At 44.7% G+C, this 15,570-nt stretch overlaps 1 protein-coding gene across 8 annotated transcripts in view; it reads left to right on the forward strand.

Moving 5' to 3' along the window:
• Positions 1–15,570, forward strand: part of Kif1b (kinesin family member 1B) — a 140,543-nt gene that overhangs the window by 105,573 nt on the left and 19,400 nt on the right. For all 8 annotated transcript variants that reach the window (XM_057785182.1, XM_057785188.1, XM_057785184.1 and 5 more), the window contains 8 exons: positions 28–190; positions 3,245–3,335; positions 5,583–5,701; positions 6,344–6,399; positions 9,773–9,881; positions 11,398–11,464; positions 13,366–13,450; positions 14,680–14,785. In XM_057785182.1, the coding sequence (XP_057641165.1) occupies positions 28–190; positions 3,245–3,335; positions 5,583–5,701; positions 6,344–6,399; positions 9,773–9,881; positions 11,398–11,464; positions 13,366–13,450; positions 14,680–14,785 (796 nt within the window). The remainder of the gene's footprint in view (positions 1–27; positions 191–3,244; positions 3,336–5,582; positions 5,702–6,343; positions 6,400–9,772; positions 9,882–11,397; positions 11,465–13,365; positions 13,451–14,679; positions 14,786–15,570) is intronic.

Here is a 15,570-nt window from a genome sequence, read left to right on the forward strand (position 1 = left end):
CCCGTATGTGTATCATTAACTCTGCAGATTTGAAGTCAGGCACTTTGCTGGATGGGAAGATGGTGATGGAGGGGTTTTCTGAGGAGATTGGCAACCACCTGAAGCTGGGCAGTGCCTTCACCTTCCGAGTCACGGTGCTCCAGGCCAGTGGGATCCTTCCGGAGTATGCAGACATCTTCTGTCAGTTCAAGTAAGCCACCTGCCGTTGTTACTCTGCTGTTGCTGGAATAGAGCACCCTGGCAAAAGCAGCTTAGAGAGAAGAAAGGTTCACTGCAGACCGCAGCTTCAGGGGGCTGGAGTCCGCCATGGCAAAGAAAGCATGAGCAAGAGGTTGGCCAGTCATGCTTTCATTCGCAGGCAGGTTCGGGGGGGCGGGTCTGCCCACAGTGATGTACTTCCTTAGCAAGGCTCTCCTCAAAGACCCATAGCCTCCCAAACAGCTGCTGACTGGGGACCAAGCGCTAAAATACTTGAACCTATGGGGCTTTTCTCATTCGAAAACACCACACGGCCCTTTTGCTGTGCCCATCCAGGGAGTTAACTACAGATTCCCTCTTGCTGTAGAGCGCCTTACCTGTGTGAAAGACTAAGGCTCTTGAGGAATAAAGATGGCAGGTCTCTAAGAGCACTTTCTTCACCCGGGGTGAGAATCAAACCCTGCACTGGCATGATGGCTCAGGGTTCCCCATGGAGCGTACAGCATACACTGCTGAGGACTCAGTGGAGTCCCCTTACTCCAGGAGCATGGTCTCTGATACAGAGAAACCTGGATCTGTTCCTGCTTTTCATGACAGTGTCTTCTTCAGAGACAACAAATTGTCTGGCCAACAGTGTTACATATGTAATACTTTGGAAAAAGGAAAGTCACATAGTGTAAAGGAAAACACTGTATGAAGTTAGAAAAGGTGTGTGGGGACAGTGTGGGAGGGTGCCCTGGAGCACTAGAGCACGGCTGTCAGTGTCACTGAGATGGTGGCTCAGACCCACTAGGCTCAGGGGTGCCTCTGGCAGATAGAGTTTATGTCCGGAAGGGGCAGGCATGAAGAAAAGGAGGAGAATAGAGATACTGCTGAAGGGACTCTTCCAAGGGACCCTAGATCCAGTTCCCAGGCACTTAGGTAGGGGCGCATGTAATGCCAGTTCCAGGGATTCTGATACCCTCTTCTGGCTTCTGTGGCACAAACGTACGTGAATGTGATACACCAATGTACATACACATAAAACAAAACAAAAATTTCAAAATGTGTGTATTTTTTTTAAAGGAGTTCAAAAGGATACTGTATAATGACAGAAAGCATCAGCGTCAGCAGTAGGGTTGTTAGTAATTTGGAGCCTTTGGCTGACGTGCTGTCGTTCTCAGACAAGTTAACTGATGTGAAAATCAAGATCGCTGTTCAAAATCCCTCCCCCTTCCTGGGCGCTGGAGAGATGGCTCAGTGGTTAAGAGTACTTGTTGCTCTTGCAGAGGACCCAGGTTCAGATCTGAACACCTACAAAGTGCTTAACAACCATCCTTAAGTCCAGTTTCGGGGGTCTGACCACCTCTTCTGCCCTCCATAGGCACCAGGCACACATGTGGTACATATACATACATGCAAGCAAAACATACATACACTTAAATCCAAAAAAAAAAAAATTCTTAAATAAACGGGTCAATGGTAGGGCACACCTTTAGTACCAGCACTTGGAAGGTAGAGGAAGGCAGATTTTTGTGGGTTTGAGGCCAACCTGGTCTACAGAGTGAGTTCTAGGGCAGTCAGAGCTACACAGAGAAACACTGTCATGAAAAACAAAAAAAATCAAAGATTTTTAATTAGGTTCTTTCCCCCATCTGACCTTTTAGAGTGTAACCTGTGTGTTAAGCCCTGTGGATAAATTCTTGCCATCTGCTGGAGAGCAGACACTTGAGTTCATCTTTGTAGACAGTGAGATCTTAGCTTTTGAGAAGTAGTCCCCTGCCATGGGAACACAAAACCCTCAGGCTCGTGTCAGAGGCACTTCCTGGAGATGACTTTGAGCATCTCTTGTCCAGATAATAGACTGCTAGGCGAGTCTACCATAGGGTTTACCGTGCCTGGCAGAGGCTCAAATTTGCCAAGCTTTCTCTAAGTAATGTGATTTCATTTTCAGTAAAACAAGAACAAGAGTTTATATTTTGTTGATTGGTTTGATTGGATATTTTTGGTGGGGGGTAGGTTTTTTCATTTGTTTTTTGGGTTTGGGGGTAGGTTTATTCATTGTTTTTTGGGTTTTGCAAGTAGAAACGTTCATTCATTGAGGTTTGGGGGGGTATTTTTTTTTTATTTGTTTTTATGGGTGTGAGGGGTAGGTTTGCTTGTTTTAAGGCAGGGAGATCTGTGTAGCCCTGACTAGCCCAGAACTGCTGTGTAGACCTCTCTGGCCTGAGCCCTGCCATTCTCCCCACTCTCCTTCCTGAGTGCTCAGGTTACAGTCATACACTACAGTATCCTGCTACAAATTTGTTGAGTTGACTTCTTTACTCTCCGTGAGCCATGCTTCTGTATATGTTCCTTTGTCTAAATAATCGGGGTCACTTAATTTTTCATCCATTTTGAATCTAAAATGCTGTCTGTGTGATAGGGAAATGCTGGCATGGAAAGAAATAATCATCGCTTGATGCAGCAGAAGCAGAGGAAGTGCTTTGTTAGCACTCTCCTAGCTGTGGGGTCCAGACCCTGCTAGACACCCTAGCATACACCTGAATCCTAGCTGTGGAGTCCAGACCCCGCTAGACACCCTAGCACACACCCTGGATTCTAGCTGTGGAGTCCAGACCCCGCTAGACACCCTAGCACACACCCTGGATCCTAGCTGTGGAGTCCAGCCCCGCTAGACACCCTAGCATACACCTGAATCCTAGCTGTGGAGTCCAGACCCCGCTAGACACCCTAGCACACACCCTGGATTCTAGCTGTGGAGTCCAGACCCCGCTAGACACCCTAGCATACACCTGAATCCTAGCTGTGGAGTCCAGACCCCGCTAGACACCCTAGCACACACCCTGGATCCTAGCTGTGGGGTCCAGATCCCGCTAGACACCCTAGCACACACCCTGGATTCTAGCTGTGGGGTCCAGATCCCGCTAGACACCCTAGCACATACCTGACTCCTAGCACCGGGGGGCAGAAGCAGACAGAGCTCGGTGTGCATCATAGTGAGGCTTTCTCAAAAACACTATCTGATGAATTCTGATGCAGTACTCATCTGTCTCTTTTTGTTAAGCTTTTTGCATCGGCATGATGAAGCGTTCTCCACCGAACCCCTCAAAAACAACGGAAGAGGAAGTCCCCTGGGCTTCTATCACGTACAGAATGTGAGTGACCTGCATGGCTTGTCACACACCTAAAGTTTACATTCCTGGTTTTGTTGGCTAAGGAAGGACGATCATGTGAGGTGTGAGCTGTCTGCTGTGCAGAGACTATCGTGTGAGGTGTGAGCTGTCTGCTGTGTAGAGACAATCATGTAAGGTGTGAGCTGTCTGCTGTGCAGAGACGATTGTGTGAGGTGTGAGCTGTCTGCTGTGCAGAGACGATCATGTGAGGTGTGAGCTGTCTGCTGTGCAGAGACGATCATGTGAGGTGTGAGCTGTCTGCTGTGCAGAGACGATCATGTGGAGTGTAAGCTTTCTGCTGTGCGGAGAGAATGAACAGTAGAGATGGTGGCCCTGGGCAGTGAGGTAGTCTTCAGGGGAGGAGCAGCCAGTCTCTTCCTGGGTGACAGTGGCCCAGCAAGTGTGTGCAGTCTGCCAATGAAATCGTCCATCCATTTGACTATCAGTTTTTAAAAAGATATTCCTACCCTAGAAAAAATGAGCATATTTGGTATCAGTTTTGATAATTTAACATAGTGTCCTGTAAACTCTAGGATATTTACATTGTTGCTTACAAGTAATGTAGAAGATACTGAAGACCTTCTGTAACCAAGTTAAGATCCAGAGTGCTTCCCTGGTAGCTGTGTTTATCTGTCCATGTCCCTCACAACGTGCACCAAGGAATAGGCTTTCCAGCTTGTGTATTTCATTCAGACTTGACTCACAGGTCGTCTTGAGGGCATTGGTGAGAAGGCTCAGTGGTGAGATGGCTCAGCGGATATAAGCACTTACTGATGAGCTTGACAAGGCTGGAGTCCATCCCTAGGCCTCCTGTGGTGGAAGGGGAGAATTGGCCCCCACAGCTGTCTTCTGACTCACGCATGCATGCTGTAGCACAGGCACCATGCACACACAGATAATTTAAGAAAAAAAGTCATTTGTTAAGAATTCATTTTGTATCAGCCCCGTCCCGTTTTCTGCACCATTGAGCCCTCATTTCTACACCATGACTGGCACAACCCTGTCCTGCAGTTGAGGGAGCTGAGCACCAAGCAGGTCCTGCCTCTCACCCAGGCTACAAAGCTGGGAAGGGGCAAAGATGGAATTTAAACACAAAGAAGCCTGCCTGTAACATCCAGAGTCTCCACTGCCTTCCTTCTCCTTTTAACTCACATCTACTCTATAAAGAGAGAGGGGACTGGGCTGCATCAGTAGCCAGACTGGAAGAGTGCTTACCTCACAGGCATGAGGTCCTAAATTGGAACTCCAGCACAAACAAAAATTTTTAAATATATGAAGTGAGAGAAGAAAAGACAATCAAACATAGAGTAAAATTAAAAATAGAGCATGAAATATGGGCTAGAGAGATGGCTCAGTAGTTGAGTGTGTACTGCTCTTGTAGAAGACTTGAGTTGGGTTTCCAGCCCATAATTGCATAAGACTCCAGTTCCAAGGGATCCAAAGAACTCTTCTGGCCTCTGAGGACACTTGTTCATATACTCAACATGCACATAGTCCAAACCGAGGCTTAGACATATGTACGTATCGCTAACTAAAAATAAAGTATGTCTTTGATAAATGCCAATCAGCTGTTATCAAGCCACTGACTCATGAAACCACAGATGTCCCCAAGGAGCTTAGAATTAAGGGGAAATATAGTCATAGAGTATAGGGACATGAAAATGATAGTCTTTAAATTCAAAGGGAAGGTTTCCATATAGAAAGACTTTAAGTTACTTTTCTGGGTGAGGGAAAATGGTTCTGAAGGGAGAGGTAGATTTTCTGAAAGATGTAGCATAAATAAAAGGTGGACAGAAGAAGAAAGGGTGTCTCAAACTGGGCATTGGGCCTTGCTCATGGTCCACAGCCAACACATGTTTTTCTTATCCCTTCTACTATTTCACCTGGGCTTTGGAGGGAAGGCCTTCCTAGCAGAGTTGCTGCCTGGGCTTTTTCTGAGGTACAACAAAGGAAAAAGCAGGTAGAGAGAGCAACAGGCAAGACTTAAAATCATGAGCAACAACAAAGTGAAGTCAATTCTGCTGCTCTGTGGAGGGTCTAGAATGCTGGCGCTTGGTAAAGTCACATTTGAAACAAAGCTGGAGGGAAACCTGTCCTGTGGTGTAGGAGGCCTGGCAGTGAACCCCAGCATGCACGGGATGCCTAGCAGTGCTGAAGGGCTGCTGCAAGCACATGCTGCGCTTTCTCATCCTCACCCACCCCAGCCTCACTGGATTTTCTTATTCCTAGATTGCAGTGGAGGTCACCGAGTCATTTGTGGACTACATCAAAACCAAGCCCATTGTATTTGAGGTCTTTGGGCACTACCAGCAGCACCCGCTCCATCTTCAAGGACAAGATCTTAACAGGTTTGAGTCAGATGAGCAGACATGGATTGTTGCTGCTGGTTAGGTTCCTCAGTTCCAGAAAAGAACCCTTTGCATGGATGCAGATAACTGAATAGTAGATTTATACATTTCCCTGGTTTTGCTCTTGAAATGTCACTGCCTTCTTGTAGCTAACCTAATCACTAAGCTGAGAGACAGCAAGTCGGATTTTGTCCACATGACTTTGAATGCCTTCTTTCTGTTGTAAGAAGAAATTCTTAATAGGGTAGAAAGTTGGTGCTGTAGAGCTAGAACACGCATGTAGTTATTTCTGATGCCTTTACCTTATAAAGTGGAGACTGGGGTGGAGTCATCGCTTCTAATGAGGAAACACCGCCCAGAGTGTTTCTGTTTCCTTAAAAAGGTTCAAACATTTGGGGGGGGGGGGAGAAAGGCAAGGTGGTGATGGCACACACCTTTAATCCCAGCACTAGGGAGGCAGAGACAGGCAGACCTCTGGGAGTTTGAGGATAGCCAGGTATGCAGAACGAGTTCTAGGATAGCCAGGACAACATAGAGAAGCCCTGTCTCCAAACCCCCAAAAAAGGTATAAACATATCACTAATGGCAACACTTAACTCCATGTATGTAGTCCTGGTAAATGTCTTCTTCCTGTCTTTGCAGTCCTCCTCAGCCTTCTCGAAGATTCTTTCCACCACCCATGCCACTCTCCAAACCAGGTGAGCAGCAGCTAAACTGCCTGATGTGCATACATCTGTTCTGAATGGTTTCCAGACAAGAATCACACTGGAGAGGCCTGGAGAGATGGCTCAGAGGTTAAGAGCACTGGCTGCCCTTCAGAGATCCTGAGTCCTAGTCCCAGCAACCACATGGTGGCTCACAACCATCTGTAATGAGATCTGGTGCCCTCTTCTGGACTGCAGGCAGACATACAGACAGGACACTGTATACATTAAAAAAAAAAAAAAAAAAAAAAGAATCACACTAGAGTTCCTTCTCTCTGTGTCTTTGTGTGTTCCTGTTCCTCTTGTGTATTTCTAACAGGAACACAAATGCTGGGTTCCTGATCTGAGATAGGAATTCAGAAGCTATGGGCTCTGTCTCTCTGGCCTTCTCATTCAGACTCGATAACCTCCTTCTATTTCTTAAATCTCTGTGCTTTGTATGTAATTAGTTTGTCAGTCTCTTAACATTTATTTGCATATTAAATTTATTCTGCCTGTTCACTTTTGCTGTTGGAACTTTTGTTTTTGATTGACACATAATAATTAAACATATTTAAATTATAATACAATGCATTTGTAACTATATGCTCTGAGGAACACATGTGTATATCAGTATAATTAGTATATCCATATCCTAAGCATTTCTTATTTGTAGTGTGTATATTCAGAATCTTTTCTTTTTACATTTTAACACTGATAATAATAGATATCATGTTTTACAATAGAACAGCAGAATTTGTTGCTCTTCATTTATCTTGTTTTCACTTTTCTTTATTTTTGTCCTTTTCCCTTACTGCCCACTTACCAAACTCCCACCCCTCCCTGCCCGGTGCTCATTCTCCTCCCTCTGTTCTATATCCTCATTGGCTTCAGACCGTGAAAGAAAGATTGAGCTGATACGGTTCCTCTTGTCTGGCTATGTGAATGTGCATGTGTTGGACACGTTTTCTGAGCACACCAATGTGCTAGCTTCCTCCGCTGTTGCCACCTTCCAGAATGAGGCTGATTCATTGCCACCTTTGCTCTTTCTGCCAGTTCCCAGCTTCCAGAATGAAAGGGTACCCAAGCGATGTGGTTAGTAGCTAAACTAGCTCCCCCTTAGATGTAGGGTACCCAACCGATGTGGTTAGTAGCTAAACTAGCTCCCCCTTAGATGTAGGGTACTCAAGCAATGTGGTTAGTAGCTAAACTAGCTCCGCCTTAGATGTAGAATCAACTTTAGGCGTTTCTCCTAAAACCTGGCTCATCATATGTGATATACCAATATTTCAGTTTGTTCCCTTAGTTTACAGTAGAGCTCTGTTGTCAAGATCACATCCCAGTTCCTTCAGGGAGGCTGCAGGGGGCACCTTTTTACCTCCATCTCTTTGAAGATGAGGTGCCCTGATTTCTTTTTTCTTTTTTGTTCTCTCTCTTTTCTCTGAGACAGGGTCTCTAGCCCAGGCTTACCTTGAACTAGCTATATAGCTGAGAATGTTCTTGAACTTCTGGTCCTCCAGTCTCATCTCCAGAGTGCATGTATATGTATGAACCATCGTACCTAGTTTATGGCGTGCTAGGGATTGGACCCAGGCCTTATCCGTACTAGGCCAGCACTTTCCCTACTCTGCTGCATCTCCACCATGGCCTCCTGATACTTCGCTTGTATTTTTTGCAATAATATTTTTTATTTTGATTTTTAAAATAAGAGTTGGTTTTTGTTTGTTTGTAGTGTTAGTGATCAAACCCTTGTCCTTATGCATGTTAGACAAGCATTTTAACACTGAGCTACATTCAAGCCTTCACCCCCTCTTCTCTTCTTTCCTCTTCCCTTCCCTCTTTTTCCCTCCCTCTCCTCTCCCTCTTCCTTCCTGTCTCCTCCCTTTCACTCCCCTCTCCTCTTTTTTTCCTAAGTACTTAGGGTTTGCTTGTCCTTGCCAGAACAGTAACCAGTTTTCTCTTTTCTTTTGATTTCTTCCTTCCTTCCTTCCTTCCTTCCTTCCTTCCTTCCTTCCTTCCTTTCTTTCTTTCTTTTTTGGTCATTTCAAGACAGGGTTTCTCTGTGTACTTGGCTATATAGACCAGTCTGGCATCAAACTCAGAGATCCACTTGTCTCTGCCTCCCTAGTGCTGGAATTAAAGGCGTGCACCACCACCACTGCCACCACCACCTGGCTACCGGTTTCCTTATTAGCAACCCCAGCACATGGAAACACATGGGTAACTATGGCCAGTGGAGAAATGTCCCATGGTTGATAAAGCCTCTTCATAAACATTATGCCAATGGGTCTTCACAATAGTTTTTTCTAAGTAGCATACTAGATATTATGATCCACATTTTATAAACTGAGGAAAGGCTCACAGCATAAGAAGCTCAACCGAAGCCACATTAAGCGTTGTTAAGACTGTGGAATTTACATCTGAGGAAAATGTGTACAGAAGAGTGCATGCAGATTCCTGATCTATAAGTCAGGCCAGTAGCGCTCAGATCTTTCCACATGGGAGGCAGAACTGCTTTCCACACAGAGACATTATTTATAATTTGATTATCTGGAGTGTGGCCTGGATTTCACCGTCTTTACAATCTTTGTGACTCTTGGGTGTGGGGAGGTCTGGGAACTGTGAGTTGGCAGACAACCCTTGTGACATGCCAGGTTCTCCCCGGTGCTTCCCAAGCATCCTCTCCTCGGTACCGTGGTGATGGGACACCATGCCCCCGGATAAGAAGCTCTCAAAAGTAAAGGTTTTGAATATTTTATGCAGCACATTTATTTTCTACAAAACCCGTTTTCACTCACATGTTTAGAACAGTGTTTTGAGGCGGAGGGCCTCTGCTTGGTTTCCTTGTGCTCTGGATCAGAGGCACTGCTCACTTAGTGTTGAACCTTCTCTGGAACTTTCACGTTGAAATCTGTCCTCTTAAAGAGATGGCTCAAAAAAAAAAAAAAAAAAAAGAAAAAAAGCCGGGCGGTGGTGGCGCACGCCTTTAATCCCAGCACTCGGGAGGCAGAGGCAGGCGGATCTCTGTGAGTTCGAGACCAGCGTGGTCTACAAGAGCTAGTTCCAGGACAGGCTCCAAAACCACAGAGAAACCCTGTCTCGAAAAACCAAAAAAAAAAAAAAAAAAAAAAAAGATGGCTCAGTGGTTAAGAGCACCAGCTGCTCTTCCAGAGGACCTGGGTTCAGTTCCGAGCATTCACATGGCAGCTCATAACTGTCTGAAACCCTTGTTCCAGGGTCTCCAGTGTCCTTATACAGACATAGATGCAGGCAAAACACCAGTATACATAAAATAAAGATAAATGGTTAATTAAAAATAAAGATGTCTATGCTTTTGCTGAGTGAACTTGGAACAGATTTTGACATGTTATATAAACTTTTTTTAAAGTTCCAGCCACCAAGTTAAACACCATGAACAAGACCAGCCTTGGGCAGAGCATGAGCAAGTATGACCTTCTGGCTTGGTTTGAGATCAGTGAACTGGAGCCTACAGGAGAGTAAGTCCAACTTTTAAATATTTTTAATTTAAATTTTAGAATTAAGAGATAGGGTTTTGAGCATGTTTTGGCTCATGTTTTTATCTTGTCAAATTCCTCCTTGGGATTGAATTTGGGTGCCTTGCTATTTATGTCTAAATGACATGTTTGCCAGAGGCCATCCAGTAGAATCGTTGACACTTTTGTTAGCAACAGCAATATGATGGAGACTAAATGCACGTGGTTATGAGGGAAGACTACTGTATGGTTCTATGAAGACATGCTTCAGGTTCAGATGGAGGTTGCTAGGGAGTAGTGAGGTGACTCGGCAGGTAGAGGCACTTACTGAGCTTGATCCCTGGGACACACATAGTAGAAAGTGAGACCCACCTACTAGAGTTGTCCTTCTACCTCCACACAGTGCCATGCCCCCCTCCTCACACACACACACACACACACACACCACACACACACACACACACCACACACACATACAGAGGAATAAGTAAATAAATGTAATGTAAATTTAGAGTACTAATCTCAGTGAGGGCAGTTGGGGGGACCCTTTGGATATTTTCCTGGATTAAAATTTCAGCCTTAGCCAGGTGTGGTGGCTTATCCCTTTAATCAGATCTCTGTGAGTTAAAGGCCAGCCTGGTCTACTTAGTAAGGTCCAGGACAGCCAAGGCTACACAGTGAAGACCTGTCTGGAAAACCAATAAAGAAAAAAAACTAAACCTTGCCACTTTATTTTCCACTGTGGCATTTTAGGGTGTTTTGCAGTACCTGGCCTGTACCTGAGAGAGGCTAGCAACAGCTCTCTCCAGCTGTGCTGACCAAAAGATATCCCCTAGAGAAGAGCCAGCCTCCTAAGTGAGCAGGAACATGAGCACCCTTGTCCTTATGAGCTGTGTTAGAGTAAATAATCAATGCAGTTGTGTTTAGAGTTGTCTCTAAAATGCCCTGGGGAGAACACAAAAGAGAACCTGCTCCTGGAAGAGGCAAGCAGCTGCTCCCGTTACCACAGCAGGGAGTAACTGTTAGGTGGCGCTGCTCTGTGTGAAATGCAGCAGACCACATCAGCAATGGTCAGCACCATGAGCATTAGTGGATGTCTGCTGTGTGTACGGCCTGTGTTCAGTAGAGCTCTGTAACTCCTCAGTTGTCAGTCACTTTGAAGAATGTGGCTTTCCATAAGCAGGTCCGTGACATTGTCATAGCTTGCTTTATGAAGAAGTAGTTACACTGATGGTTTCTACTGAATGAATTGAACATTATTTACTGAATTTTTGTGCAAGGGACAGACATGGAACCAAAACCCATCACTGTTCTTGAGCACTCCAGTCGGGCTGAACGATGACAAGCAGATGTGCGAGAAGGGTGACAGACACCCAGGGCTCTGTGGTGAAGTGCTTGCGTGGGTCGGACATGGCACCGGAGTGTAGGAAAACGAAGATCCCCAGGGCTACAGCAGCCCAGGAAGACTTGGCAGATGAAGTAGCCTTGACTTCTGTCTTTTGTGTTTTTACTCTTACAGGTATATTCCGGCTGTGGTTGACCATACAGCAGGCTTACCCTGCCAGGGGACATTCTTGCTACACCAGGTACTGAAGTCTGAGAGAGAACAACAGATTTCTCAACTTTTCATCTCTATTTGGAGGGGGTAAAGTGGGAGAGTGTTTTTGCTGTCCCCCCCCCCCCTTTTTTTTAGCAGGGTAGGAAATGACTGGGAATTGAACACAAAACTTCAAATACTGTTTCTGTTTTTATTAGAGTTCTCTAGAGTAGCAGTTTCCGGTGTGGCCCAGCTTAGAGGTGGGTCTTCCTACCTCAAGATCTGAATTAAGGGTATATGTTCCCATCTCAAAGATCCAGGTTAGAAGCAGATCATCCCATTTCAAATTATTTAATTAAGCAAAAAGCCCTCATAGGTGTGCCCTGCCATTTTTGGGTTTTAGTTTAGACTACTTCCAGATGTAGTCAGGTTGACAACCAAAATAGTCATCATAACATTTTTTGTTTTTGTTTTTTAATATCCTCTTTGTATGTATAAAAATATTTTAAGATAGCTATTTCTTTCTACCTAGCTTTTTTTAAAATTAACCCTTTTCTTTTAATCTGCATTCTTTTACATGGCTCAGTTACTATTTATTTATTTATTTATTTATTTTGGTTTTTCGAGACAGGGTTTCTCTGTAGCTTTGATGCCTGTCCCGGAACTAGCTCTTGTAGACCAGGCTGGCCTCAAACTCCCAGAGATCTGCCTGCCTCTGCCTCCCGAGTGCTGGGATTAGAGGCATGCACCACCGCCGCCCGGCAGCTTGGTTACCTTTATTGTGTACTGCCCACACTGCTTCCTCTGAGTCTCCTGGTGTCTGTCTGCCTCTCTGCCCTTCTTCCCACTGTCCTCTCTGCCCCGAAAATCTTGCCTAGCTGTTGGTCGTTCAGCTTCTTATTAAACCGATCCAAGTGACAAATCTTCATGGTGATCCACAGCAATTTCACAAAATGCTCTGCAGCACCAGGTCCTTAAACTTAGAGATCCTCCTGCCTCAGCCTCCCATGTACTGGGATTACAGGCATGTGCTGCTAGCCCAGCCAGAAGTTCTTCATGGGTGCAGATGATGAAAGTTTGAATGGATTAAAAATACACTCTATAAATGGTTGCTACTCATTTGGTAAAATTATATTCAAACCTAATATGCTGCTACACTTTTGTAATACCAGCATCCAGGAGGCAGGAGGATTATGAATTCAAGGCTAATCTTGGCTTCTAAGTAAGTTCCTGTTCATTCTGAGCTAAATAGCAAGATTCCATCTTTTAAAAAAATTTAGCCAGGCCAGTATGGTGGTGTCTCAAGCCTTTAATCCCAGCATTTTGGAGGCAGAGGCAGGCAGATCTCTGAGTTTGAAGCCAGTTTGGTCTACAAAGTGAGTTCAGGGACAGCCATGGCTATGCAAAGAAACCCTATCTTGAAGAAAAAAAAAATCAAAACGACTTGTCTAGATTTCCGACCATGTTGCATGGGGTTCCTCCCCTAGAGCAGTGTTCTCAACCTTCCTAATGCGACAACCCTTTAAGATAGTTCCTCATGTTGTGGTGACCCCCAACCATAAAATTATTTTGTTGCTACTTCATAACTGTAATTTTGCTACTGTCAGGAATCATAATGTAAATATCTGATATTCAGGATACCTGATGGGTAACCCACAGAGGGGTTAAGACCCACAGGCCCTAGAGCATATTACCAGGGCTCAGTCAGTCAGTCTGTTGTCCTCCCCACCTGTGAGTATCTTTCTGTGTGTCCGTCCTGCTCCCATCCCTGCCACTCTTTCTTTCTCTGTCGCTCTCTCAGGAGGCATGAGCTTCTCTTGCCTCAGCCTTCATGCTGTGCTTACAGGTGTGAAGCACTGTGCCCTACCAGGCATCTCCTAAAACCAGCTCAGCAATCGCCTTGTTCAGTTTCTAGTATATTCTACATTGTAATCTCGTTCCATTCCCTAGGGCATCCAGCGGCGGATCACAGTGACCATGATCCACGAGAAGGGCAGCGAGCTCCACTGGAAAGACGTCCGTGAGCTGGTGGTGGGTGAGTATATTCCATCAGCCGAGGGCAGCTGGCTTCTCAGAAATGTCGTCATTCTAGTATAGAAATGTGGAGAGGACAGAGTAGAGAAAATAAAGGCCTTGAGTTTCAAGTTCTCTTGAGTGCTGGGGTTGTAGCTTAGGAGTAGAGTGATTGCCTAGTAAATGCAAGGTCCTGAGTTTAATCCCTTCTGCTGCAAATAGGAAAGAAAGGGGGGAAAAGAGAGAAACTCCTTTTCTCAGTTTCTATTACTATGCCATTCTACTATTAACTATGAGTGTGGATCTGAGCTAGAGGTTATGAAAAAATCTCTGCGTATTCTGAATGTGCAGTTGGTTGATTTAAGATAATTAGGTGAGTCAGCACCATGTTTCAGTGGTAGAGCCCTGACCTATACCCTGGCACAGGAAAACAAAATGAGACAACCTTGGGAAATCATGTTGGATCCTACACTTATCCAAATGATCTCTAACACCTAGTTCCAGAGATTGAAAAGTGTGTGTGGCCAGGCAGTGGTGACACAGGCCTTTAATCCCAGCATTTGGGAGGCAGAGGCAGGCAGATTTATGAGTTTGAGACCATCCTGGTCTACAGAGCGAGTTCCAAGATAACCAGGGTTACACAGAGAAACCCTGTCTCAAAGAAAGAAGTGTGTGGGGGCTGGAGAGATGGCTCAGAGGTTAAGAGCATTGCCTGCTCTTCCAAAGGTCCTGAGTTCAATTCCCAGCAACCACGTGGTGGCTCACAACCATCTGTAATAGGGTGCCCTCTTCTGGCCCGCAGGCATACACACAGACAAAATATTGTATGCATAATAAATACATAAATAAATATTTTTAAAGAAAAGAAAGAAAGAAGTGTGTGAGAGAGAGACAGAGACAGAGGAGGAAAAAACATCTAGGCAAATGTCCTTCACCGAGATATGGTACTGAAGATTGAATCTAGGTACCTAACATTGAATCTTGCACGTGTTCTACCACTAAGCTATCTCCTTATATCTTTATATATATGTGTGTGTGTGTGTGTGTGTGTGTATACATACATATATATATATTTTTTTTTTTTTTTCTTAAAGACAGGATGTCGCTAAATTGCCCAGGCTGGCCTTGAACTTGTGATCCTTCTGCTATTGATGCGTAGCTAGGATTATAGGCCTGTGCCACCAGACATTTTGATTTAACAAAGTTATGTCTTGTCTGTAATATGCTCATCTTCTGGTTTCCTTCTTTAAGGTCGGATTAGGAATAAACCTGAGGTAGATGAAGCTGCCGTTGATGCAATCCTTTCCCTAAACATCATCTCGGCCAAGTCCCTGAAGTCTTCCCACAACTCCAGCAGGTAGGGTACCTTGGGACACGGAGGTGTCAGCCCTGTGTGGATTGAGGGGCTTATATTAGATTCCCTAACAACTCCTAGGACCTTTAATCCCAGTCCTGGGAGTCAGAGACTGGAAAATCTCCATGAGTTCAAGGCCAGCCTGGTCTACACAGCAAGTTCCAGAACAGCCAGGACTACATAGAGAGACCTTGTCTCTAATTAACTAATTAATTAAAATAAAAACAAAAATTTTGTGTTTTCAGGGCTGAAGCTTTGTGTATACACATTCATTTATCAAGTCCTGTTATAGGTTGAAGTCTTTTTTTGGGTTGTGGGGTCAGTTGTTGGAATTCTCCTTCTTTCTTGTAGAAACCACACTCGTAATGTATTGTGTGATTTTCTAGTTGGTGGAGCAAGAACTGGCAGCTGAGAGGAAGAGGTTTAGAGGATTTAGATTCTGAAACCATGTGGACCACGTAGTGAAAGCCTGTCTCAGATTAAAAGAAAAAAACCTTACCTAAATTTAGCACTAAATTAAATAATTCAGAATTTTCACATTAGGAAAAAAAAATTTCAATTGGTCTCCACAGAAAGTTCTTTTTACCTTCGTATTTGATTGACATGCCTAATGTTTAATTAAATTGAAATTATTATAACAATAAACACAGCTGGCATACAAAGGATTAAGAAGGCTGGAGAAATTTCTCAGCAGTTACGAGCACTGGCTACTCTTTAAGAGGACTCAGATTGGGTTCCCAGACCCACATAGCAGCTCAGAACTGTCTGTAACTCCAGTTCCAGTACCC

Source organism: Chionomys nivalis, chromosome 11 (genome assembly GCF_950005125.1).
Source record: "Chionomys nivalis chromosome 11, mChiNiv1.1, whole genome shotgun sequence".
Taxonomy (NCBI): Eukaryota; Metazoa; Chordata; class Mammalia; order Rodentia; family Cricetidae; genus Chionomys; species Chionomys nivalis.